We start from the raw sequence: 27690 nt of genomic DNA, 5'->3' as shown, positions 1-27690 counted from the left end.
CGGGCGAATCGGCTCGGGTCATTACCGTGGGTAGGGCGCGGATGCGCACGCAGCGCTGTTGTTCTGCTCATAATTGTCGACTCTGCCTGCGGCGGGTTTGGTGTATGGTCGGTAACACTTTGAACTCTGATGGACACAAACCACAAGGTTTTTGGAGACCCAGAGCCCCCTCCCCAACCCCTGATCTGCTGACTCCTTGCGGATCTCTGGTCGGAGTGGTTGGGTTCTGTCGGCAGAAGAGCTGCTCCCGTAGGGGCCGAGCGTGGGCCTCGAGCCAGGGGGGCTCCGCCGGTTCTGAACGAAAACTTCGGCTTGTGAAGAGTTTTGCCCCCACCTGCCTCCTGTGCCATCGTCTCGCCCTCGGCCTTCCTTTCGCGCCCCCGCCAGTCTCACCCGAAGACCCAGCTGGGTGGGCGGGAGCTGCTCACTGCCTTGTGGAGAGGGGGCTGGGTGAAGAGACCGCGACGGTCCTTGACCAAGAGACTCAGTCTCTGACCTAGCCGAGTTTGCATCACAAGCAAAATGCATGCATTTTTCAGCTATGAGCAGCATGGAGTGGTGGGAGAAGGAATCTCTTTGTGTGTTTGTCTGCATGTGTGTATTTCTATTAAAAAAACAGCATAGTCTAGGATAAAGGGCACTGAACCAGGAGAGATCTGAGTTCCAGTCCTGGGTTTCTGAGCTTGGTTGTGATATTTACCTGTACAACTTCGGTAAATCAGTTAACCCACCTCAGATCTCAGTTTCTTCATCTGCACAATGCAGATCACAAGACTTGTACTAACTAGCCCACAGGTAGTTGTAAGGAAATGTGAATTTTAAAATGCTATATATATGTACATGTATATGTGTGTGTATATATGTGTGTGTAACTGAATAGTTACGTATATCTGAAATGATGCTGTGACATTAACACCCTGCATAAAAACAATATTCTGCTGTTGTCCACTACTCTGGACTATTTGTATGTCTACAATCTCTTAACAATCTCAGGATCCTGAAGTCAGATGGTGTGTGACTAAGAAATCTTGGTTCTTTCAGTTAACCATGATACATATATATGTGTGTATTTTTGTCCACAGCACCCCTCAAGAATGTATGCAGGTATCCAGTCTGAGGCTGAAGGGAACTGGTTCTCTTCTGGGAATGCGGATTTGAAGTCCATGGTGACAGTCCCAGGTGGAGAGAGGCTGGCCCTGAATAACATGATGACCATCTCTTTGAACCCCCGAATCCTGGCAATGCATGAACAAGATAGGGATGATTCAAGAGAGCAGGTAACCACCCTAGGAAGAGAAAAATTTAACCCTGAGGCTTCTCGCCAGAACTTCAGATGTTTTCCATACCCAGAGAAAGCTGGACCCCGTGAGGCTGTGAACCAGCTCTGGGAACTCTGCCTTCAGTGGCTGAGGCCAGAGATTCACACAAAGGAGCAGATCCTGGAGCTGCTGGTGCTGGAGCAATTCCTGACCATCTTGCCCAGTGAGATCCGGATTTGGGTGAAGTCACAGCATCCGGAGAACATTGAGGAGGTGGTCACACTGGTGGAGGATTTGACCCAAATGCTTGAGGAAGAGGGTAAGAACTAAAGAAAGATAGAAGGAAAGAGCAAACTCTCTTCAGGGTGTGAAGGGAGATCTCTAGAAGACAGATACTACCTAGAATCTAGGGACTGGGAATGAGAACATTTTAAATCTCAAAGTCCTCTTATCTTACAGCTTTCCAGCTGGGTCTGTTCCTTGTCTGTCCTTCCTTCCCTTCTCCCCCATCCTTCCCCCGCCTTCGTGCTACCTATTTGTATAGTATCTGATTATAAAATGGGAGAACATTCTTTATGGGCTGGTTTTGTGGGAGTGGAAAGACAGAGAAAACAGTTAAATATTCATCTCTTTTGTAAATTTTTAAAAAAATTTTTTAGGCAGTCACTGGGGTTAAGTGACACAGCTGGTGTCAAGTGTTTGGTCTGAGGCTGGATTTGAACTCAGGTCTTCCTGACTTCAGGGCCAGTGCTCTATCCACTGAGCCACCTACCTACCCCTGTAAATTCTTACAGGGGTTACCTCTAGAGTTTTACTTTGAATATCAATGAATCAGTAAATAATGATGAATATTCTTGCTGTGTTCCTGGCCCAGTAGTAGGAGCTGGGAATACAGATGCAAAAATGAGGCAATCCATATCCTCAAAGAATACACATTCTACTTGGGGGAATCAACATGTTCACAGATAAGTAGACATAAATAGCTACAAAATAAATTCAGAGTGATTTCAAGGCTGAGAAGGGATAATAATAACAACTAGAAGAAAGGCTACTTGAAGGAAGCAGTGTTTGAGCTGAGCCTTGAGAGAAGATAGGATGGCTATAGGAATTCTAAGAGGTAGAGGTGAGGACACAGAATGTTTCAGGCACAGGGATAAGGGAACTGCCTTATAAATGCACAGAGGTGGGAACTGGAATATCTTACATGGGGGAAACAGCCAGTAGGCCAGGTTAGTAGGAATGTAGAGTGTAAGAGGGGGAGTAATATGTAATCAGTCTGGAAGATAGGCTACAGCCAGATAGTGAAGGAAGGGCTTTACATGTTAAACAGAAGTTTATATGCTGAAGAATTACTCAAGTGTCTTGTTCAGAGGAATGACATAGTTAGATCTGCCCTTTAGGAATATCAGTTTGGCAGCTTTATGGAGGTTAGACTGGAGAAAGAGAGTAGATACAGGGGACCAATGAACAGGCTCTTGCAGTAATCCATATGAGTGATATGGTCCTGAATTAGAGTTGTTGTGGAGAGAAGGGACAGATTTGAGAGATGTTGAGAAGGTTGACTCAACAAAACTTGTAAATTGACTGGATATGGTAGGTGAGTGAGATTGTGGTGTCAGGGATGATGCCTAATATGCAAACCGAGGTGATTTGAAGAATTGTGTTATCTCAATAGATGTAGAAAAGTTAGTAGGAACAGTTAGTTTGGGGAAAAGAAAAGTTAAGTTTTGAATATGTGGATTAATTTTGAGGAGCCTATAGGCTATTCAAGTGGAGAAATCTTGGTGGCAGATGGAAATGTGAGACTGGAACTCAGCAGATAGATGAGGGTTAGATATGTATACATGGAAGTCATCTGCATGGATATGGCAGTTGAATTCATGGGAGCTGATGAGATCACTGAGAGAGAATTGAAGAAGAGAGTGCCTGGATAGAGCCCTGTGGTACACATACCTACCTTAGATAGACTTGGAGGATGATACTGCAAAAGAAATTGAGAAGAAATTGATTAGATAGGTAAAATAAGAACTATAAAAGAGCAGTATCCCTAAAGGGAATGGCGAGCAGTGCTAATGCTGTGGTGAAGACAAGGAGGCAGAGACCTGTGAAGAGGGCATTGAATTTAGCAATAAAAAGTTCATTAATGACTTTGGAGAGAATGGTTTCAATCAAGTAGTGAAGATGGAATCCAGATTATAAGGCATTTAGAAGTAAGTGGGATGAGTGGGGGCAATGAGTTTATACAGCTTTTTCTAGTAGTACAGCTTTGAAGGGGAGGTGAGGTATAGGACAATAACTGGAGAGGGTGAAGTGAGAATTTTATAATAGTACGGGAGATTTGGACATGTTTATAGTAAGCAAGAAAGGATCCATTGGGTAAAGAGAGGTTGAAAATTAGAGTGTATTATCAAGGGGACAAATTCAAGGAGAGGATAGATTCAAGGATACTAATAATAGAGGAGTTGTTGGCAAGGCAAGCCATCTCATCCTTTAAGACTAGAGCAAAGGAAGAGAGGAAAAGAGATGTATGCTTTGAGGTGATTTGAAGTGTGAAGGTGGGGGAGGAAAAGAACTAGTGATAGTTGGCCTTAACCTTGTAGTGATAAGGCAAGATCCTCTGCTGAGAAGGAAGGCCCAGGTTGGTGTGGGTGTATTGAAGAGTAGAGAGAATGTTTAGAATATCCCCTGGAGATTGTGATAGTAAATTAGGGAAGAGTTAAAAGATTGTTTTGCAATTGGGAAGGTCCAGTTGAAATTGTATAATATATTTTTATTGGACCTAATCAGGATGGTTGTTTGGCTTTTTCCAGTGACATACAAAAGCACCATAATAGGAGCTGAAAAAGTGGATAGAGTGGATAATCCAAAGCAGGAGTTTGGAAAAGCCTCAATAGCAATAGGACATTGGGGCATGAGATTTAAGTATCAAAGACAGTGAACTGATTAACTAACTGGTTAACTGGCCGAGATTTTGAGGGGAAGAATATGGGGCCAGAGTAGGGATAATGGCCTATAAAATCAGGGAGAAATAGAGTAACAGGAGTTGTAGTGAAGATAGAGAATAGGTTTAGGAAGCTAGAGAATAATATGAGGCACAAGCAGAGATGGAAAAACAGAAAGTTATGATCCAAAAGAAGAATTTCAGAGTTATGGACTGGACAGGTAGAATACTTGTGGATAATGATGAAATCAAGGGTAGGACTATACCTATGTGTGGCTGAGTTGGAGTGACAGTGTAGATTATGGGAGTTGTTGAGGTGGATGAATTTGGGAGAAAGGGTATCTGGGGACATCAACAAATCTAAATTGAAGTCTTCAGCATAAAGAATGGAGATAAGAGGAAGTCCTTGTGCCAGGTACTGAACTCTGAGAGAAAAAAAGAATTGGAATAGGGCAGCTAGGTGGTTCAGTGGATAGAACACTGGCCCTGGAGTCAGGAAGACCTGAGTTCAAATCCAGCTTCAGACAGTTAACTAGCTAGTTGTGTGACCCTGGGCAAATCACTTAACCCCCATTGCCTCCAAAATAATAATTAAAAAAAAATTTGGGGCCAATAAGTAGTAGCTAACAGGATGGTTTGGGCTATCTAGACAGAGTAAATCTCAAAGAAGATGTTACTGAGTGAGGATAGTAGGGAGAGTGCCTGGAAGTCGTAGGGAATGGGGTGAGGGGAGGAGAAAAGGTACATCTAGTACTAATGTGAATGACCAGAGATGCAAAATCTTCTGAGGAAAGCTATATTTCTGTCATGGCTAGGTAGATGGAACATGACATGAAGAAGTTTAATATGAGGGACAATTCGTTAAAAGCAAAATTAGGATTTTGGAGGGCACAGTGGAAAGGTTAGGTAGAGTGGTATAGGTACCTGGATAGAATATGACTGACATGGGTGGTTATGAGGGAGAGTAATGGCTAGGGCTCAGCATTAAACATTTTCATTTAGAAAGCTTTTTATCATTTACAAGCCCTGTGAGGTGAATAAGACATAAAATTAGCCTACTTTTACAGATAAGAAAGGGTTGCTCAGGGACACACGACAGAAAATATTATGATTTCTCAGGAAGTAATTTTCTGAAAGTCAGCAAATTGATTTATTCTGTATTCTTAGAGATAGTTCCTCATACATGGGGAGAAAACTATAGCAGAAATATTGACTTTTATACTCTAGGTGGCACATTAGATTAGGCATAGAATGATTAAATCAGGCTGTATGTCTGATGTTTGAATCTAAATTTTCTCCTTGGGAATGTGTTGTCACTATAGGGATATAAAATTAGGGCTCCAGGTGGCATTGCCATTTTTTCTGAATTTGTAAGAGCCTGGACACTGATTTTATTGTCATTATTTCTTCTCCCTAGTTCCGAGTTCACAAGATTCCCCCCTTTTCCAAGAGGGAAGCACAGAGAAGGAGGGAATATCGGTTGTGTTACCAATAGCCAGCTTTCAGGTGAGTTAAAATGTCCTTCTTTCCTTTTCCTGTAATGCCAACTTGAGTCTCAGTACAGACACTTTTCTGTTCTATTTTGCTTGGGCTTCTCTTCCTGACAAAATCTTGTCTAGAGATATGAACTCCTGTTGTTTTCCCTCCAGACACTGGACCTATTCTGAGGGATGGTGGACTCCCTAGGGAATACTCCCTATTTCTTTGCCCAACTGTCATTCATTTTAGTCTGTTAGGTGCTCACATAGTAGCTTGGCCTAGGAGGCCAAGATCCAGATTCAAGTTCTGCCATTGATGCAAAATGGCTTTATGATAATGGGGCAAGTCATTTAACCTCTTGGTGCTCTAGGAAACTCTCTAAGACTAAAAGTTGTAGATAAGGTGCAGGTCTGCATTGGTGTAGGTAGTTCCTAACTGGGAACTCCTTACACTGATACAAAGCCATAGGTACATTTAAAAAATGTGCTCACTGGTATGGCAATCATTCTGAAGGAAACAAAAGAAATGTAAAATAGAATCTTTGGAACCAAGGGCATTATAATCTTATTTGAATGCCAAGTCTAACATATGGAAAAAAAAATAAAAAGAAATGCAAAGCATTAAGTGTCATAATTCATGATACAGAATGCAAGATCTGTCTACCTATCTATCTGTCTGCCATCAGAGATGGAAGAGATTAGTGTGGGTTAGAATATAGGATATGAATACTGAAAAAATGGGGAGTTTGTTATTAGAGAGAATGAGAAAATAGATTTTAAGTGAAAAGAATAAAAAGGTCACATGTCCAGATAAGGAACATGCTCTTTGCAATAACCACTGTGAATATAATGTCCTGGCTACAGTAGAAGATTCATGTTAAGTAGTGGTAGAAGCTAGGTTTGAAGAGAATATTGAATACTGGCCGTTTGAATGGAGCAGGGGAGAATGATTCAAGTGTTTTGAGAAGGCAAATGAAAGGGTCAAAGGATAAGGTGAGGTCCAGCTCCAGGATTTTAATCTTTTAGACTAGAAAAACGGTATTATGTGTAGTAATCATGGCTATGTCAGGTTAACTATACAGCTATGTCAAACTGTTAGAAATAAATTGACCTACTTATCCTGACCCTCCCATAGTTGAGTTCAGTTCTCCTTGAATGGAAAGTATATTGAGAGCCCCTACTTCAGGAGGCCTCAGCTCAGCACTGATGCCTTCAATCTTCCACTCACTTCTCAGCTCTTGTCTTAGTGCATTGTGATAAAAAGATTTTTCCTCCATTCCTCAAATGGTCACTCTCTACAAAATACACATATGAAATGTACCGAAAACCTTAGTTCAGTTTTAAGTTTTAGAAGTTTACCATTTATTAAACTTTTAAAGCTTAAAACTGCCCAAAAATATTTGGGATGCTGTTTATAACTAGCCTATTGGAAAGATATGATACAGTTATTAAATTATGAAATTACGGAACTGGAGTACAGATTAAATGAGTTTCCATATGTAAAGTGTTTTGTAAATCTTAAAGCACATGGATCAAACTGGTGCTTAAATGGAAAAACTAATAGTGAGGAAGCAAGCCTAAAACATGCACCAGTGCTTACAACGCCTTGCCTACAGGTGAATCAGTTTTCATGGGAGTAAACTGAAACATGAGAGGGTGCCCGGAAAAGGGAGAGGAGAAAAATAAGATAGAGGGGAATGTGATGAACCCTAATTAAGTCACTCATAAACCATAAATAGAAAGTAACTCCTATAGTCTCTCAGGAAGAAGAGGACTTACATGAGAATGAGTGAGGTGGCAAGAGTAAGGATTGAAACAGGGAAAAGGGGTGATCTTGGATTGGGGTGGGGGTCCCACTGAAGAACACCCCATAGAAGGAGAGAGATGTTCCATAATGGGAGATGAGGGCTTCACAGTGGGTGTAATCTGCCAGGATTTTATGCTAAGAGACCACTATTTCTGAGAGTGTTGTGCCTCCATGGACAGAATCTTGTCTTAGGCAAAGGGGAATCAAACTTCCTGAGTACAGCTGACATTGAGAAGGGTGGAGGGGGCATGGACCCAGAGAGGAGATTTGATGGCAAATGGGGAAAAAAGGTTATGAGGTTGTCAGGGAGTAGTAATAGGACAGGGAGTAATAGTGTTAGGGAGACAGGAAAATTCCTACCATGGGAAAGTATTTTCATCTTCTCTATCTCTTGTAGGAATTAATACTTCTAAGAGTGAGGCACAACAGAAATAAAAGGGGAGAGGGCAAGATCTACAAGACAATAACAGAGTCTGTTCAGAAGAGGGACTAAAAATGGGTACCTTAGAAGCTTTAATTCCATGAGGAATACATAGCCTAAAAAAGAATAAATATAAAGTATGTGAATAAAAGAATAAAAGTCTAGAGTAGACATAAAGGGAAGAGAAATAACAAATAGAACAAGAAATCTCTTCTAGAAAAGGACATGGGGTGGGGAGGAGGGGGGGATTAGAGCCAAGATGGTGGAGTAAAAGCAGTGACTTGCTTGAGCTGTCCCCCAAACCACTCCAAATACCTGTAAAAAAATTACTAAACAAATTCTAGAGCAGCAGAACCCACAAAAAGACAGAGTGAAACAAATTTGCAGCCCAAAACAACGTGGAAGGGCAACAGGAAGGGTCTGTTGTGCTAGGCTGGGCTGGGAAAGGAGTGCAGTTCAGCATGGGCCATGCTGGCAAAGGCAAGGGCCCAGCAAACCCAGAGCAGGCCTCAGGGGACTGAATCAAAGGTTTCCAGATTTCTCAGCCCCAAAACACCAAAGGCAATGCAGAAAGTTGGTGGGAAAGATTTTTTGGATATGTGTGAGAGGAGCGCGGTGCAGCCCTGGCCCTGGTGCAGCCCTAGCCCTAGTACAGCCCCAGGGAGGTGGCCACAGCGGCAGCAGCTGCTTCCAGAGCTCTTAGCTCACAAATGGCAGGGGTATCAAGTGACTGATTAGAGGGGGATTGCAGGGATCTCTTTGTTGGTGCTGAGAGAGGATTCTGTTGCTTTGCCCATGCTTAGATCTGGGTCACAGTCCTGGGTGGAGGTCCTGGGCCAAGGGTGGTGCTGGCATGGTAGAGCTTATGGCAGCAGTACAAAGTGAATCCTTCTCACAGTTCCAAGGTAGAAAAGAGTGCTTGTGGTCATTCATAGACCAGAGCACAGGCCAGGAAAGGAGTAAACACCTCTCCTTTGATCATAAAGTTGGAAGAACTGAAAATTTGCAGGTCCCTAGAAGTATCTCTGAAAAAAGCTGTACAAAACCGCTGAAGCTTGGGACAGTACACTCTCCACACTGGAAGCAGAGGCCTACCTTACCAAAGAGTTAAAAAGTCAAGTAATTGGCTAGGAACATGAGCAAAGAGCATAAAAAACCTCAGACTATAGAATCTTACTTTGGTGACAAACAAGATCAAAACATACAACCATAAGAAGACAACAAAGTCAAAGCTCCTACATCCAAAGTCTCCAAGAAAAATATGAATTGGTCTCAGGCCATGGAAGAACTCAGAAAGGATTTTGAAAAGCAAGTAAGTGAAGTAGAGGAAAAATTGGAAAGAGAAATGAGACTGATGCAAGAAAATCATGAAAAAATGAGTCAAATGCTTGCTAAAGGAGGCCCAAAAAAATACTGAAGAAAATAACACCTTAAAAAATAGCCTAACCCAAATACCAAAAGAAGTCCAAAAAGCTAGTGAGGAGAAGAATGCCTTAAAAAGCAGAATTGGCCAAATGGAAAAGGAGGTCCAAAAGCTCACATATGTAAAAACTTATTTTCTTCAGAAAATAATGCCTTAAAAATTAGAATGGAACAAATGGAAGCTAGTGACTCTTTGAGAAATCAAGAAGTTATAAAACAAAACCAAAATAATGAAAAAATAGAAGACAATATAAAATGTCTCATTGGAAAAACAACTGACTTGGAAAATAGATCCAGGAAAGATCATTTAAAAATTATTGGACTGTTTGAAAGCCATGAACAACAATAAAAAAAGAACCTAGACATCATATTTCAAGAAATTATCAAGGAAACATGCTCTGTTATTCTTGAACCACAGGTTAAAATAGAAATTGAAAGAATCCACCAATCACCTCTTGAAAGAGAGCCCAAAAGGAAAACTCCTAGGAATATTATAGCCAAATTCCAGAGTTTCCAGGTCAAGGAGAAAATATTGCAAGCAGCCAGAAAGAAACAATTCAGATATTTTGGAAACACAATCAGGATAGCACAAGGTTTAGCAGCTTCTACATTAAGGGACTGGAGGGCTTGGAATATGATATTCCAGAGGTCAAAGGAGCTAGGATTAAAATCAAGAATCACCTACCCAGATTATACTGAGTATAATCTTTCAGGGGTAAAAATGGATATTCAGTGAAATAGAGGGCTTTCAGGCATTCTTGTTGAAATGACCAAAGCTGAAGAGAAAATTTGACTTTCAAATACAAGACTCAAGAGAAGCATGAAAAGTTAAACAGGAAAGAGAAATCATAGGACGCTTATTAAAGTTGAACTGTTTACATTCCTGCATGGAAAGATGATATTTGTAACTCATGAGACCTTTCTCAGTTTAGGGTAGTTGGAGGGAATATATATATATATATATATGCACATATACATATACATGCATGCACATATGCATATATATGCATATATACACACATACATGCATACATCCATGGATACATGCATGCATATACATGTACATACGTATATGCACATACATATATACATATATCTATATATCTATCTCTATATATGCATATATATATATATATAGACAGAGGGCACAGGGTGAGTTGAATATGAAGGGATGATATGTAAAAAAATTAAGGGGTGAGAGAGAATTGTACTGGGAGGAGGAGAAAGGAAGAGATATAATGGGGTAAATTATCTTGCATAAAAGAGGCAAGAAAAAGCTTTTACAGTGGAGAGGAAGAGGGGAGAGGTGAGAGGAAATGAATGAATCTTACTTTCATTGGATTTAGCTTGAGGAGGGAATAACAGACACACTCAATTGGGTATGGAAATCTATCTTAACCTGAAGGAAAATAGGGGGAAAGGGAATGGAGGGGGGTGATAGGAGGGAGGGCAGATTTGAGGAGGGAGTAATTAAAAGCAAACACTTTTGAGGAGAGACAGGGTCAAAGAAGAGAATAGAATAAACAGGAGAGCAAGATACGATGGAGGGAATTATAGTTAGTCTTTTACAACATGACTATTATGGAAGTGTTTTGCATGACTACACATGTATAACCTATATCAAATTGCTTGCCTTCTTGATGAGGTTGGGTGGGAAGAGAGGAAGGGAGAGAATTTGGAACTCAAAAGTTTTTTAAAAAGTGTTAAAAATTGCTTTTACATGCCACTGGGAAATGAGATATATAGGCAGTGGGGTATAGAAATTTATCCTGCCCTACAGGAAAATAGAAGGGGAAGGGGGTAAAAGAAGGGGTGGGGGGTGTGATAGAAGGGAGGGAAGATTGGGGGAAGGTGTATTCAGAGTGCACACCGTTAGGGTGAGGGAGGACAGAGATGGGGTGAAAATATGGAACTCAAAATCTTATGGAAGTGAATGTTGAAAACTAAAAATAAATTAATTTTTTAAAAAGGACACAATTTAAAAAAAACACAACACAATTTTAATGAGAGCAAAGAAGAGGAGATTTTACTTGACTTAACTGAGAGGGAAAAAAGAAGGAAAGAACTTCCTAGATAAAAGGAAGAAAAGGAATTAAGTAAAACTAGGGAAAAGGGTGACAGATGGAAAAGAGAGGGCCTGAAGGTGGCAGAGAGAGTCTATGAGAATAGGGTTGCCTTAAACTAGACTAAGTAAAATTAACTAGAGACAAAGCATTGTTTTTACAGAGGAAGAGGGATGGGGGCTGAGGGATCATAATTAGGGAAAAAAACAGTATTAGAGATAAAATGGAGGAAACTATAAACCTTACTTTTATAACTTTAAATGTAGAAAGCTTTTTTTCTTTTTCTTTTTTTTAGAGAGGCAGTTGGGGTTAAGTCACTTGCCCAGGGTCATGTAGCTAGTAAGTGTCAAGTGTCTGAGGTCAGATTTGAATTTGGGTCCCTCTGACTATAAGGCTGAAGCTCTATCCACTGTGCCACCTAGCTGCCCCCATATAACTTTAAATGTGAATAGATTATACAATCTATTAAAAGGAAAAAGTGACAGATTAGATAAAAAATAAAATCCCACCATAAGCTGATTGTAAGAAACACATCTGAAAAACAGACACAGAATAAAAATGGACTGAAATAAAATTTACATTGCATTAGATGAATCCAAAAAAATCAGGATCAAATAAAGGAAAAAAATTCAAAATAAGAGATAAACAAGTAAACTACATTTTGTTGAAACTATTTTCAATGAACCCATGTAATTATTAAACTTAATATACTTCAAATTCCTTAGACTCTGAGTTTATAAAAGAAAAATTAGCTGAAATACAAGGAGAAATAGATAGTAATATTATCATGGTAGGAGATTTTCCATGCTTCTCTTTCTGTTTTGGGTAAATCGAACAGATAAAAGGAAAAACATGATTAGAAAGAGGGTAGTAAATAAAATCAACAAGAATAGCAGATGAGCAAGGTGGAATTAAAACCAGAAGATTTTTTTTTAATTATCAGAATTTTCTGTGCATTTTTAAGTGACTGCCACTAAAATTGAGAAAACAAAAGAGAAATCTTGAACAATCCAATTTCAGAAAAAGCAATAGAACTAGCTATAAAGGAACTACTGAAGGAGGGAAAAAACTGTAGTCCTGAGGGATTTACAGCATTCTATTAAACGCTTAAAGAACAGTTTGTACCAATACTACATAAATTATATTCAGAAATTGAGAAAGAAAACACTCTAATAGAGTCCTTTTATCAGACAAATTAATCCTGATAACTAAGCCAGGAATATATAAATCATAGAAGGTGAATTATAGGCCAATATCATTAATGAATATTACTTAAAAATTTTTAAATAAGATCCTGTCAGACTACAACAATACAACTAAGAAATCTTTCATTATGATCAAGTTGGATTTATACCAGAATGCAAGGATAGTTCAACATTAGGAAAATATTAACATAATTATATTAAAAACAATAACATCCAAAACCACAGAGTTATCTCAATAGATGTAGAAGAAGCCTTCGGCAAAGTACAATATTCATTTATGCTAAAAATCCTACAAAGTATAGAAGAACCTTTTTTTAGGGCATTATAAGAAATATATACCAAAGACCAAAAGCAAAAGCATTTTACAATGGGGATACATTAAGAGCTTTCCCAGTAAGGACAGGAGTAAAGCAAAAATGCCTGCTTTCCCTGCTATTTGTTATTTGATGTAATTCTAGAAATGTTAGCAATAGCCATGTGACAAGAGGAAGAAATGAATAATGTAAAGATTCTATCCCAATTTGATGATGATATGATGGCTTACTTAGGAAATCAGCAAAGATAACTAATTGAGACAATAACTTCATCAAGGTTGCAGGCCACCAAAAAAAAAACCAAAACACAAAACTCAACAATATTGTGTAATAACAACAGAACCCAAGAGAGACTAATAGAAAGGGAAATACCATTAAAAATAATTACGAAACACATAAAATACTTGGACGTTGATCTAACAAATCACACACACATTACTAATGTAGATTTTATTATAGTGTGCTTCTTTAAAGAAATAAAGACCAACTTAAATAATTGCAGAAGTATTCAGTATTTGTGTCTGGGTATTGCCAGCATAAAAAAAAATCATACTACCAAATTAGTTTTTGTGTTATACCAATCATTTTAACAAAGGGATATTTTATAAAACTCAGTAAAATGTTATATGTGTATATACTTCATTTCCCAATAGACAATAATCAATGGATATGAACAAAGAGTTCTTAAATGAAGAGAAATGCACATCAAAGCAACCCTAAGGTTGCTTATACATTGGCAAAGATGGCAAAAGATGAGAAAGTCATTCCTGAGGGGTTATGGGGAAATAGAAGTGGTAATGTTGTGAATTGGTAGAGACATTTGGAAAGCAGTTTTGAATTATGCAAATAAAGGGACTAAAATCATACCTTTGACTCAGTAATTCTGTTACTAGGCTTACACCTCAAAAAGTTGATTGATAAAAAAGTCCTTGTATATATCAAAATATTTATAGCAGCACTTGTTATGATAGCAGAAAAAAAGAGGGAACAAAGAGGATGCCCCTCATCTGGGCGATAACTAAACAAGCTATGGTATATGATTGTATTGGAATATTACTGTGCAGTTAGAAATGATGAATTTAATGAATACAGAGACACGTGGAAGTATTTCCATGCTCTGGTACAGAATGAAGTAAACAAAGTAAAAATATATATACCACAACCACAACAGTGTAAAAGGAAAGAACACAAAACAATCTAATGTGAACATTACAGAATTACAAAAAGTAAGGATGCTTTCAAAGAAGAGTCATGTGAAAATTCCTTTCCCTCATTCCCTTGTGGAGGTGGAAGGTTGATGGATGTGGCCCATGGTAGCTGTTTTCAGATGTTTTTGATGTATTTATCATATTGATGATTTTTCCTCTTTTTTTTTCTTTAAAAATATTATTTGTTATATGGGATGGTTCTCCAGAAAGGGAAAGGGAGGATGCTGGGGGGGAATTTTGGAAAAACAAAAGATATTAATAAAATTTATCTAAAAAACAACTTCTGTGTTCCAGCCAAATTGGGTTCCTTCTACTCCTTTTGCATTGAGTTTCATTTCCCACTTGCATACCTTTGCAGCTGTCCTCCCCACCAGCAATCTTCTCACTCCTTATCTCTCTTTCTTGTAATCTTTAGCTCTCTTTAGGTTTCAACTTAGAGCCAGTTCCTAAGAGAAGGCTTTATTTGATTTGTATCTATTTTGCATTTACTCATCTGGTACATGTTATTTATCTCCAGTTGACTGTAAGGTCCTTGACAGCAAAGATGGTTTACTTTTTATATATTACCACCTCCTAGCACATAGTAGGTATTTAGTAAATGCTTTCAAAATTGAATTTTCTAGACAACCCAAATGTGTTTCTATTGGGAATTTTTCATTCCTTTGAGAGTGATTTCAGTTATTAAGATTTTTAAATCTACAAGTTTAGGAAGGAAGTGCATGACTTAACTTTTATTCCTACTACTCCCAAGACAAGGAATAAAGGTGAACTTCAGCAAATTAACAGGATTATTTATGTGCCATGTGTCCCTCAGAAGATCTTTCAGCGTTACCAGTCTTTAGTGACTGTTTATGGGAGGCAGGTTCCCATTGACTAATAGGATTTAGTAGTTGTCAAAGAATGCAAGCTCCTTATAATTAGAGGATATGTTACATTATCCTTTTGTGTCTTAAATATGACATAAAGTGATATACAGGAGGTAGATATGCAGTAACAGATTATTTACCTAACTCTGCAGCCTGAATAGTGTCCAAAGCATTTCTGATGCACCCTGATAATTTCTTTCACTGCCAGCTTCATGTTATGATTGATATAGAGGTGAACAAGCAGCAAAGTGCAAGTAAATCCTAGACAAGCAGAAATGTGTTTGCTCTTTCAGGAAACCATCACATTCCAGGATGTGGCTCCAGACTTCACTTGGGAAGAATGGGCACAATTGGACCCTGGTCAGCAGGACCTCTATAGAGATGTGCTGATGGAAAACTATAGAAACCTGGTCTTTATTGGTAAATCTTTCCCTTGTGACTCCCAGTTTTCACTTTAGGATGTTTTTGCTTCACTGATTATTCAAAACTCTTGTGATGTCAGAAGTATTAGCTTAATTTTGAATTACTGTATAGATGCCAGGAATTCTTAGTTCGTTTTGAGCCAGTCTGTAAGATTTTTCTATTCATTCTTCCATGGTTAGAGATTTTTGCCATGTAAAACTAAAAATGGAGCAATTTCACTTCCCCATTGCTATCTCTGGTAATGTCCTTTCCCAATCAGTTGCTTCCCTTTGTCCAGGATTTCCTGCCAGGATCATAGTGCAGATACATCCAGGAGTAGGAGATTTGTATTTGTCTATGAGGAAAAATAAAGGACTTAAGTGTCTTTATGAGCCGAAATCAATTCTCTCATCCATTTTCCCTATAAGTTTTAAGAATCTATTACTGAATATCCTTCTGAAATCCTTTGAAATACCCTTTGGGCCTTCTTAACAGTTTTCTTTACTAACTATTAAAAGGTTTGGATCATATTATGAAATGACTCCTTCCTTGGTGTGAATGTCCATTTTGCTTTTCTTTTCCATGCATAGGACTTTCAATTTCCAAACCAGATGTGATCTCTCAATTGGAGCATGGAGAAGTGCCATGGTTGCTGAAGAATGAAGCTCCAAGAAGCATCTGCCCATGTAAGTGAATGACAGACTATCAAATGGGAATTAATAACCAGCACCTGCTCAGATGGGTAGCATTGGATAGAGTGCTGGGCCTGGAGTCAGGAAGACTTTTCCTGAGTTCAAATCCAACCTCATACACTTAATAGCTGTGTGACCTTGGGCAAATCACTTAACCCTGTTCATTTCAGTTTTCTTATCTGTAAAATGAACTGGAGAAGGAAATGGCAAATCACTCCAGTATCTTTGACAAGAAAACTCCAAATGGGATCATGAAAAGGCGGATGTGACTCAAATAACTGAACAACAACACTTACTGAGAAGGTCAGTCAGGGAAAAAACATTTCAAAATGTTACTCCAGCAACCATACCTTAAAGCTTTCCAGATCAGCTGGTTTGAGCTGTTACATATATTTTCGTTATCAACAAGTAATGTCTGCCCAATGCCTCTAATATCTCAACATTCAACTAGGATCATAGATTTACAGCTGTAATGCTGTAAACTTTAAGATCTTAGAGGCCACATCCAACTGTCTCATTTTATAAATGACAAACTGAGACTTAGGGAGATTAAGAACTTTGTTTCTGGTTATATTCCTTTCTTTATACCCTAGAACCTGGCTTCAGCATGCATTGATTTTTGGAAACTGCTCTTAAAAGGCATCACTGGTTTCTCCTATTTAAATCCAGGGATGTTTTCATAATCTTCATTTTCTGTCTCTTTCCCTTATGAAATGGTATTGAATAGAATCATGGAATGTCACAGTTGAAAGTGTTCAACCCATACTTGAACAAGAATCCCTCTATAACATGACCATTGCCTATAATCCAGCCTTGCTTGAAATTTTTCATGAAGAGGAACATAATACCTTCTGAGTAATAGCCCATGTCTCTTTTACCTTAGTATATCTGATTTTCTTTATACGTTGAGTGAAGGTATTGGAGGGTCATGGATATGATGAAATTAGTGTTAAAATAAATTTAATCTAACAAGTTGTATGCAAGAGACTTTGGAAGGGTCCAAGTGTGAGGTGATGAAGTCCTGCATTCTTTCCTGTCTTGGCAACACTTTTTCATCTTTATTTCCTCAATATCTTCTTTGTTTAGCAGTGCCTTTATTTATTTCTTCAATTTTTTGGCATCTTCTTAAATGCCAAGTGTCTTTTGGGGTGTCAAGTGAGATCATTTTTAACCTTCCAAAACTCTTTGTGAGGTAGATTTTACAAAACCTACTTTTTCTTTGATTTGGTGGAAAAGAGCTTTGGACTTGGATTTAGGAGATTTGTATTATATTGGTCCAGAACAAACCCCAAATCTAAAAAGATTTTTAGAAAGAATTTTATTAAGTCAATTTGGCAAAAGGGAGAACCAGAAAAAGGTGTGGCTCACTCCCTGAAACTTCTAAGTTTTACATTCGATGAAGTTCAAACAAGGGTGTTGCACAAGGCAGTTTCCAGATAAGGGCATGAGTTGCTTGAGATGTATGTCAGCAAGTAAGTCTAAACATTCAATAAAGATTTGGGTGGAGCCAAAACATGAACTTTTTTGATGAGGTCCCAATCCAAGCATTCTTGCCACAGAGCTACCCTGGAGGGTCCCTGGGATCAGCATAACCTATGCATCCTGAGACAAACAGTATCAATAAATATATAAGGTATTTTCCTCACAGTTCACACCCCAGCTCTGTTGCTTATGAGCTGTTAGACTTTGGACAAAGTACTTAGAAGTACTTACTTTCTAGACTATTACAATTGAAAGGGACTTCAGAAGCCATCTGGTCCAACTTATATCTGAATCTAAATCTGTGTGGTATACCTACGGAGGCTTCCTTTGAAGAGGAGTCTGCTACCTCCCCCAACATGTTTATGTTATCTTTTGATTTTTCTCCTGACCTTTGGTTTCATCCACGTGGCAAATTCCTGTTACAAAACTTGTTTCGCAAATGCTGATCAGAAACTCCACTGTAACATATAGTATTATGGATTTTCCTGGAGTTCAGAAATGATTTGGCCATGGTCACATAACCAGAATGTGTTGGAGGCAGGGTTTGAACCTAGGACTTCCTGACTCTGGTGCACCAGATGCCTTTTAAAATTAATCATAAATCATCCAATATATAGAAGGCCTTTTTTTTTAAACTACAGAAAAGCAATAAGTTGTAGTCCAGTGTAACATCTCAGATGATTACATAAATAACCCCCAATATATTTTATTCTTATTTCTGAATATGAAGCCAAAATGCTTAATCTTTGTAAGATTGACTCCTCAAAAGTGATTGTAATAGGAATAACATCTACATCACATAGACTAAGCTAGTTTTTCCTTAAAAGGTATTGAAACTGCTTCAAGACCTACCTATTTAGAGTACCAAAGCGAGGCATGCATTGTTGGTGTAGCTTCCTGATGGTTTTAGTACAAAAGCCGTCTTATAAGGAGCTTCTTCCTCAAGCTTAACACAAGCTTTTACCCTTGTGCCAGCATGACCAATGCAGACAGTGAAACTGTGTCCAGTGGAACTGAGGGTCTTTGCTAAATATCTTCTCTATGCTATGGCTATGCAGGTTTCCTTTTGTTAACTATTAGGTGGTATACAAGTGTCTCATTTTATTCCAATTCCAAACCTGTGCCACCAGACCAGCCCAAGTCAGAACTGACCTTACACTAGTTAACCTTAGAAGTTTGTTGTTGCTGGTGAAAGAAATATCATTTAGTACTGAAACATCACTTTCCAATTGGTTCTACTTTTTAAAATGTACTTCCCATATTGCAAGGTGAAAGCTTCTTTGCCTTTGATTTTTAGGCTAAAGAAATTGCTCGGTGCTCCTCTACACCCCAAAATATGTAGTGTGGCAGATATTTGATAAAGAAGTTTTGAATGTCCTGAATTATGAGATAAACAGGTATAATTGTTTTCCACTTAACTGGGTATTTTTAAGAAATTAGTGTTAGAGTAAGTTTACTCTTGACAGTTTTGTGTAAGGTGTTTTGGAAAAATCCAAATGTGTGATAAAAAAAAGTTCTGTCTTCACTAGTATTTGTTCATCTTAATATTTCCTCTGTCTCCTTTGGTTAGTCAATCAAAGCCCTTGTTTATTCCTTTCCCTTTTCAGATTATTCTCAGATGGCAAAACTGTTATAAGAGCAGTCAATAAAGATTTTTGCCTATAAATAGTCTTTTTAGTTTTCTAAACTTTATTAATAAGGTACATAGTACAAAGTATACACTCATTGATTTAGTGGGAAAAAGCTTTGGAATTGGTTTTAGATGAACTGTGTTCAAATCCCATTTCTGTTCCTTGTTAGATATTTCCCTATGGGTATGTCATTTAACTTCTTTGAGCTTCTTTTTCTCTTTATAAAAATTACAGTGATGATAATTGTGATAATTACCACACAGGTGACGAAAACACTTTGTTGATATTAAAGGGATTGTAGAAGTACAAGTTGTTTCATGAGGCATTTTCTGCATTTTGCTATTCAGTTCTTGAGACAATAATTTTATTTCTCTCAGCAAAGAGGCTGTTTATATTTTCAAATTTCTTTCAGATTGGGACATTGGACCTGAAGTGGAGTTTATTCCAATGTGGGGAACTACTGTAGATGAATCATCTCAGGAGACACTAATGGAAAGAACCACGAGGAATAATTCCTGGGACTCTAGATTGGAAGAAGCTTTTAAATGTTATGGTTCACTAGTGAGGCATCAGGGCCATCAGGAAACACATTTGAAACAAGTAACAATCACACATGAAGAAACTTTAAGTATGGAGAGAGGCTCTGAAAACAATGAATTTGGGGGATGCTTCAGTCTGAGCTCAATTCTAATTACACAACAGAAAGTTCCTATAGTAAATCAATCAATCAACAATAATTTATTAGGTGCCTACTATGTGCCAGGCACTGTGTTAGGCGCTGGAGATACAAATAGAATAAATGAGACAATCCCTAGTCTTTATAGCTTTGACACACGTGGAAAGAGTTTCCAAGATAATTCAGAATTAAATAAATGTCAAAAAATCTACACAGGGAATTATAGATTGATGTATAATGAATTTGGGGAAGCCTTAAGCCAGATTTCACAATTTAACCTTCATCATACAGATCATTCTGGAGAGAAACCCTATAGATGTAATGAATGTGGGAAAGCGTTTACCCAAAGGGCAAGCCTTACTCAACATCACCGTATTCATTCTGGAGAGAAACCTTTTAAATGTAATGAATGTGGGAAGGCCTTCACCCAGAGGGCACATCTTACTCAACATCTGTTTACTCATAATGGTGAGAAACCTTTTAAGTGTTATCAGTGTGGGAAAGCCTTCATCCAGATATCACAGCTTAATATTCATCAAAGAATTCATTCTGGTGTGAGATCCTATATTTGTAATGATTGTGGGAAAGCCTTTACCCAGAGGACAAATCTTACTCAACATCAGAGGATTCATTCTGGAGAGAAACCTTTTAAATGTAATGAGTGTGGGAAAGCCTTTACCCAGAGGGCACACCTTACTCAACATATGTTTACTCACAGTGGATCTAAACCTTTTAAGTGTAATGAATGTGGAAAAGCCTATAGCCAGCTTTCACAACTTAATGTTCACCGGAGAATTCATTCTGGAGAGAAATCCTATAAGTGTAATGAATGTTCAAAAGTGTTTCCTATGTGGGCAGAACTTACTCGACATTTGAGAACTCATTCTGGAGAGAAACCTTACAAATGTAACGAATGTGGGAAGGCTTTACTCAGAGGGCAAGCCTTACTCAACATCACAGAATTCATTCTGGAGAGAAACCTTATAAATGTAATGAATGTGGGAAAGCCTTCACCAAGAGGGCACATCTTACCCAGCATCAGTTTACTCATAGTGGAGAGAAACCATTTAAGTGTAATGAATGTGGGAAAGCCTATGGCCAATTTTCACAGCTTAATATTCACCTAAGAATTCATTCTGGAGAAAGATCTTATAAGTGTAATGAATGTGGGAAAGCCTTCACCCAAAGGGCAAGCCTTACTCAACATCAGAGAATTCATTCTGGAGAAAAACCTTATAAATGTAATGAATGTGGGAAAGCTTTCACCCAAAGAGCACATCTAACTCAACATCAGTTTACTCATAATGGAGAGAAACATTTTAAGTGCAATGAATGTGGAAAAGCTTATAGCCAGATTTCACAGCTCAATATACATCGAAGAATTCATTCTGGAGAGAAATCCTATAAATGTAATGAATGTGAGAAAATTTTCCCCAAGTGGGCAGACCTTAATCGACATCAGAGAATTCATTCTGGAGAGAAACCTTATAAATGTAATGAATGTGAGAAAGCCTTTACCCAGAGGGCACACCTCAGTCGACATTTGCTTACTCATAGTGGAGAGAAACCCTTTAAGTGCAATGACTGTGGAAAAGCCTTCACCCAGAGGGCATATGCTCTTCAACATCAGAGAATTCATTTGGGAGAGAAGTGCCTTACACCTAGTAGGAGCTTAATAAACATTTGTGAATTGAAGTGAATTAAAATGCTTTCCTGAAATCTAAGTAGCCTCTGTCTACTGCAATGATGTCAAACTCAAATAGAAATGGGCGCTCTAATCTGTACATAAAGGTCCTTGTGCCAGCATATTGACTTAGTTTTAAAATGTGATGTTATCAGTATATTGTTGTAGTTTTATTTATTTAGTTGAGTATTTCCCAGTTACATTTTAATCTGGTTGCTACAGGCCAGAGCAGGTTTAACACCTTAGTCTACAGCATTGTTATGCTCTACTACCCTGTCAAATAAGAAAAGATTTTTGATAAGGCCACATCAGCTCTTTTTTTTCCCCCCACACCAATTTTTAATTAGTTTAACTTTTCTTTCTGGCTTATGAACCACCCACTGCTAATGTGGGAATGGAAGTTAAGTTTATTCATTTATAGATTAGTCTGCAGACCCTTTTAGTTTTTTTTTTTTATGGGGGTATTTTCCCTTTTCCTGAAGCTCTTTCAGAAATTATTGATGGTGGCTCCATCTTCAGATCTACCAATTCATTTAACATGCTAGTGTGTAACAACTGGTGACATGAACTCATTGAGGGTAGCTAGATGCTGCTTGAGTGGCTCCTCACTTATTTTGGGTTTACTTGATGCTCTTAATTTTTCTTCTAGTCTTCCCAGTCCATAGATCTTTCTTGGAAGAGAAAAACAATATAAGAGGTAAGTAGATCAGTCAGTCATTTAACAGTCATCTCTTCTGATGATGTAGTATATTCACTTCTTGGCAGAAGTGATAGAGTAGTGGAACAGAATGAGACACTTTGAGACATTGGGAGGCTTCTGCTGTAGGAAGACTTAGGAATGAAGGTGGGTAGTGATAGTGATGCACAAAAAAAAAAATCAAGCATTTAAAAAATATACAGAAGAGAGCAGAAAAAAGTTCAGAGAGGGACACAAGCAGGGCAGTTTTGTTTCAATCATTAAATTTAACATTCTTTAAAAATGTGAGAGAAGTTCACATTTCCTTTTTTTCTGTTTGTGTATTGAAATGTTTAAGTTCAAATTAAAAATAAATTTAAAAAATTATGTTACCATCAGCCTATCCACTCTTAGCTGCAGTTTCTTCTTTGATCTTCCTCTTACCCACAGCCTAATTAAAATAACTCTTTTTTATTCTTAGCATTCATTGGTAGTCTCAGCTCATTCTAGGCTTTTGCCTAGACATAATATTTATAGGGCTTGACACAATATTTATAGGGCTGCCCTTTTTTATGTTCAATCTTAGTTGTCCTTCCTTCCATCTTCTATATTTGCCCTTTTAAGAACTGAAACGATGAGTTCCGTATGCATCCACACTGAGGCTTTCTTTCTTCACCTCATTGGAAATTTCTTGCTATGTCTGCAGAATGTTATTCCTTAGAGCTTTGCGTTTTTTGTGGGCTAACTTACTCTGCCAAGCAATAGGTCATTGGATCTTACTTACTTTTTTTCTTTCAACTCTTTAGGAGAGCTCTGTTCTCCTAAAAACTCAGGTGCACACCAAGTTCTGCTTGGCTTTCATTTCCTCTAACACAAACTCTACAAGGGAGTGACCGTTAGTCTAGGATTCCTGCCATTTCTGCTTCAGGAATTTAGTTGCTTCTTTTCTATTGAGAAAAATTAGGTTCCATTTCCTTTATTGCTCCTCTACCTTTTGAGGGTTGAAATCACTATCAAAGCAAGTCACAAATTTATCATCTGCATTACTTTTGGTAGAGACTGTGGATAGTTAAAGTCCTCCATCACTATTTCTGTTTCACATTTTTTATTTTTCTCAAGCTCCTCGTCTAATTTCTCTCTTTGTGTAGGTGAGTTAACATATATTCTAATACACAAGTGGATTTATAATCTCACTTATGTAAGTATTCAACAGTGTATCCTATCCATGCCTGCGAATCTTTTGGGACTCTTGTATATGTCTTCTCATAACTTTAACATAGGTATTGCAGCTAATGTGCTAGGGGCCTAATTTAAATTCTCTGACATTGCTGAGATACCAGTGGTACACACAGGTTTAGTTTTATCTCATTCTTGCTGCATGGCTGGACATCTGCCTTTTTTCTTTTAAACCATATATGTCTTTGATAACATGGGATCATAGATTTAGAACTGGAAGGGACCTCGAAACCATCTAGTGCAGTACCTTTCTGCCAGGGGAAGGCTATGTTTCAGTGTGAATGCTAAAACTATCAGATCCTGGATGTAGAAACTGGAAGGGACATCAGAGGCCATCTAGTTAAGTACTCTACTCCTTCATTTTAGAGATGAGGGTATTGAGGTCCAGGGTCAGAAACAGGATTTGAACCCATGTCCTCTAACTTTAAAGCCAGTACTCACTACTGTACCACACTAGCTCCTATATCCTTTATACTACTTGTTTCTTGCTAAAGCTTTTAATGCAGTTGATATTTTCTGTTTTATCTTTTGTGGTCACCTCTGTCCCTTGTTTAAGAATCACATCACAAATTGCTGTCACTTCCCAGTGATTCCTTCTACTTATCAGAGAACCTTTTCTTGTAACAACAAAGCATAAATAAGCACAACAAATATATTGGCTATGTCTGACAATGTAAGCTCATTCTTTTGCTGTTGTCTAACTCCTGTTTGCCAAGAGCCATAGATACAGAACTGGAAGAAACCTAAGAGACCATCTGGTCCATTACCCCATTTTACAGATGAGAAAACTGAGGTCCGAGCAGGTTAAGTGGCTTGCCAAAGATCACTTAGCTGGTAAGTGGGGATTTAAACCTAGATTCTCTTTCTACTCTTCCATGCTGCTTTCCATGGTGTTAAGATTTGACACCAAATTGGCCAGTTTACAGTTTCAACATTAACTTCCTCAGAAGGAGATTTAGAAGAGGACACAGGAAGCTGGGCAACTTTGTTACTGTTTGTTAAATATATACTTTAAGAAGCTGCATATAATAAAAGTTAATAGTTTCTTATTTTTAAAAACATAACATCAGTGTAATATTGTACCAGTGTTCCCACAGCTCCTTCAATATTTAAGCTATTTTTGTCTTTTGTAATATTTACCAAGCCACCCGATGGATATGGGATGAAACTTCAGTTTAAATGTGTATTTTTGTTATTAATTGGAGCCTTTCATATGGTAACTGATAATTTGCATTCTTTGAAAACTGTTAACATCCTTTGATCACTTTTGAGAATGATTCTCAAAGTTCTCTTAATTGTTCTTAAAATATTTCTATCAATTTCCTAAATATCTAGGTTATCTGGCATTTATTGCATATTTTCTGTGAAAAGTTTTTTCCAGTTAATAGCTTCTTATTTATTTTATTTGTGCAAAAGCTTTTATATTTTATATAATTAAAGTTGTCTATTTTATCTTTTATAATTACCTTTATCCCTTGTTTAGTTAAGGATTTCCTCTCTAGTCATATGTGGTTATGTAAGGTACTTCCTTTCATTCTTTGATCATTTTTATTTTTATGATATGATCTTTTGTATTTAGGTCACATCCATTTGGAAACTACCACCATCCTCTCAGTTCCCCAGACTTACAACCTAGATATCATCTTTGACTCTTCACTCTCTTTCTCCCTTATATCCATCCAATCTGTTGCCAGTGCCTATCCATTTTACTTTTTGTTTGTTTATTTGTTTTTGACTAGGCAGTGGGGTTAAATTACTTGCCCAAGGTCACACAGCTAGTAAGTGTCAAGTGTCTGAGGCTGGATTTGAAGTCAGGTCCTCCTGACTCCAAGGCTGGAGCTCTATCCACTGCATCACCTAGCTGCCCCACATTTTACTTTTGTAATACCTCTTGCATACATTCCCTTGTCTCCTCTGGCATTGTCACCTCCTAGTGCAGGCCCTCCTCATCTCTCATGCCTAGACTACTACAAATGCCCACTAGTTGGTCTCCCCACCACAGGTCTCCACTCAACTGCCAAAGTGATCTTACTAAAACACGTCTGGAATAAGCTTGACTATTGCTAAGTTACTTTCCAGCTTTCCCAGGAAATCTTTTTTTTTTAACTTCAACACATTTAAGCTTTTTATTTAGCCAGACAAGACAGGTTTCTCAAAAACAACAGATAACAGTTCCATTGGGTTCATCTTCCAAATACAGCGTGCTTCAAAACAGAAACAAATGCTTTTTATCAGGTAACATGCAAAGGTAAACCAATGAGGTAGTCAAAGTGTAATAAAAAGTTAATTACAGTGTTGTTCAAGATGTTCAAGATTTTCAAGATTCAAAGACCTTCAAATCAAGAAAATGATCAATCTCAAAGGTTTCTTCTGAATCTAACTTTCTTTCTCCATGTCCTTTCTAGGAATCATCCAGAGAAGCCAATGCCTCATTTGTGTCACTTGCAAAATTTTCTCAAAATGCATCATCATATTCTTGAAGATTAAGACCTTTAATAGCCTGCTTTGTCTTTTCCCCCAAGACTTGTATTCTTTTCTTAGCAGCTTTTTTATTTTAATATTCTTTTTGTTTTTCAGTATAGAAAATTTCCTTAATTTGTCCATCAGTGATGCTTGGTGTGTTTTTCAGAAGATTCAGATAAACTGCACCTGGTGTTCTGCTACCATTTGTTATTAAAAGTTTACCATTTTGTTCAACTTCTGCAGTTTCTATCAGAAGCTCAATTGCTTCTTTGTTTCTAATTATTCTTACTACTCTGACTATCAGATCTTTCTTTGGTTCCTGTGGTCTGAAAGAAATTTCATCTGCTACTTTTTCTTCAGGATCCTTTTCTGTAATCTCATATCAACCTTTATAGTTCATTTCTAATCTGTTTCCTAGTCTGTCTTTGATAGGTCATTTCCAGTTCATATGACCTTGTCCATTTTCCTCTTTTGGACCAGATTTTTTTATCATCATGCATATATTCATCTAACTCTTTGTCTAGTTTTTCAGTTTGCGATTCCCTCATTATCTTCTTAGCCAGCAAGTAAGTATAAGTCTCTGTCTACTTTTGTCAATGTTGCCCTCCATTCCCAGTATACCAAGTTCATTAGCCACTGCATCTTGACTCTGTTCCTATAGCATTGTACCCCGTATGTTGTTAATCTTCCTTCCTCCCAGAATATACTGTTTCTGATTGTTCTGTACAAACTGAAAAGGCTCTGGTTTGGGAAGAGGATTAAAACATTTCTGTCTCTTTTGTTTCCAAAGACAACTGTCATCTGAATCAGAAAAGCTTTCCTCACTTGATTCTATACCCTTAATAGTTCGATAATATGATACTGGAGAGACTGTAATGCTGCTTTGGAAAGGCCTGGATATTAAATTGCCATCTGGCACTTTCTGAGGCCACTTCTGGAAGCACCGCAGGAAGTAGTTCCACCAAGTCCAGTTCCTTTTCTTCCTTTCCCACAGTGGCTGATGGGGAACAAAAGGTCTGCTTCTGCCCATTCTTCCCTCCTCCCCTGCCCTGCCCCATCCCTTTTCCCCAGCAATTCTTGTCAAATAGGGAATTGTTACTCTTGTAATCTTGTGTTCCTGGTCTTATTAAACACTTGGCTGCTAAGTTCACTTGTTTCTTAGGCTTGCTTAACAAATCTATTTCATTGATCAAGCTTTCTGTTATTTTAATGAGTATCAAATTATATGATAATTGTTGTTGTTTAGTTGTTTCAGTCATGACTGACCCTTTTGTGACCCCATTTGGGGTTTTCTTGACAAAGATACTGGAGTGGTTTGCCATTTTCTTCTCCAGTGGATCCATTTTGTCAGGTAGTCAGAGGTTAAGTGGACTTGCCCAGGTCTAAGGCCACATTTCAACTTGGGTCTTCCAGACTCCAGGTCCAGTGCTCTATCTACTGGGCCACCGGCTACCTTTTATTTGATGATTACTGCTTTATAATGCAGTTTGAGATTGGATTGTGTTAGATCGTTTTTTTCTATTTTTTCTATTTCCCTTGAAATTCTTGATCTTTTGTCTTTCAGATGTAATTTGTTATCATTTTGTCTAGCTCTATAAAGTTACCCTTGGTAGTTAAATTTGGACCACTCACTGCAGCTATTAGAGTGAGAACTCCTTGAATTTGAGGAATTTAAAAATGAGACTTGATCAGTTTTTCTTACCCATTTCAGTTTCTTCATTTGGTATTAAGTACCCCTCCAAATGGCTAATTATCTGGTAGTTT

At 38.0% G+C, this 27690-nt stretch overlaps 1 protein-coding gene and 1 pseudogene across 1 annotated transcript; one reads left to right on the top strand and one right to left on the bottom strand.

Annotated features, from left to right (window-relative positions):
* Positions 1-468: 468 nt before the first annotated feature.
* Positions 469-21591, top strand: LOC110200835 (uncharacterized). Its single transcript, XM_078152846.1, is given in 7 exon segments — positions 469-558; positions 1083-1578; positions 5618-5706; positions 15278-15404; positions 15977-16072; positions 19604-20788; positions 20791-21591. Coding segments are annotated over 7 exon segments (2805 nt in total). The 5' UTR covers positions 469-522; the 3' UTR covers positions 21567-21591.
* Positions 21592-25780: 4189 nt separating this feature from the next.
* LOC144456519 (phosphorylated adapter RNA export protein pseudogene) lies at positions 25781-26956 on the bottom strand (annotated as a pseudogene).
* Between the last annotated feature and the right edge of the window lie 734 nt (positions 26957-27690).

Source organism: Phascolarctos cinereus, unplaced genomic scaffold (genome assembly GCF_003287225.1).
Source record: "Phascolarctos cinereus isolate Bilbo 61053 unplaced genomic scaffold, phaCin_HiC Scaffold_4;HRSCAF=312, whole genome shotgun sequence".
NCBI classification, from domain to species: domain Eukaryota; kingdom Metazoa; phylum Chordata; class Mammalia; order Diprotodontia; family Phascolarctidae; genus Phascolarctos; species Phascolarctos cinereus.
Note: the sequence above shows the minus strand (reverse complement) of the source record. Positions and strands in the feature narration are given on the sequence as shown.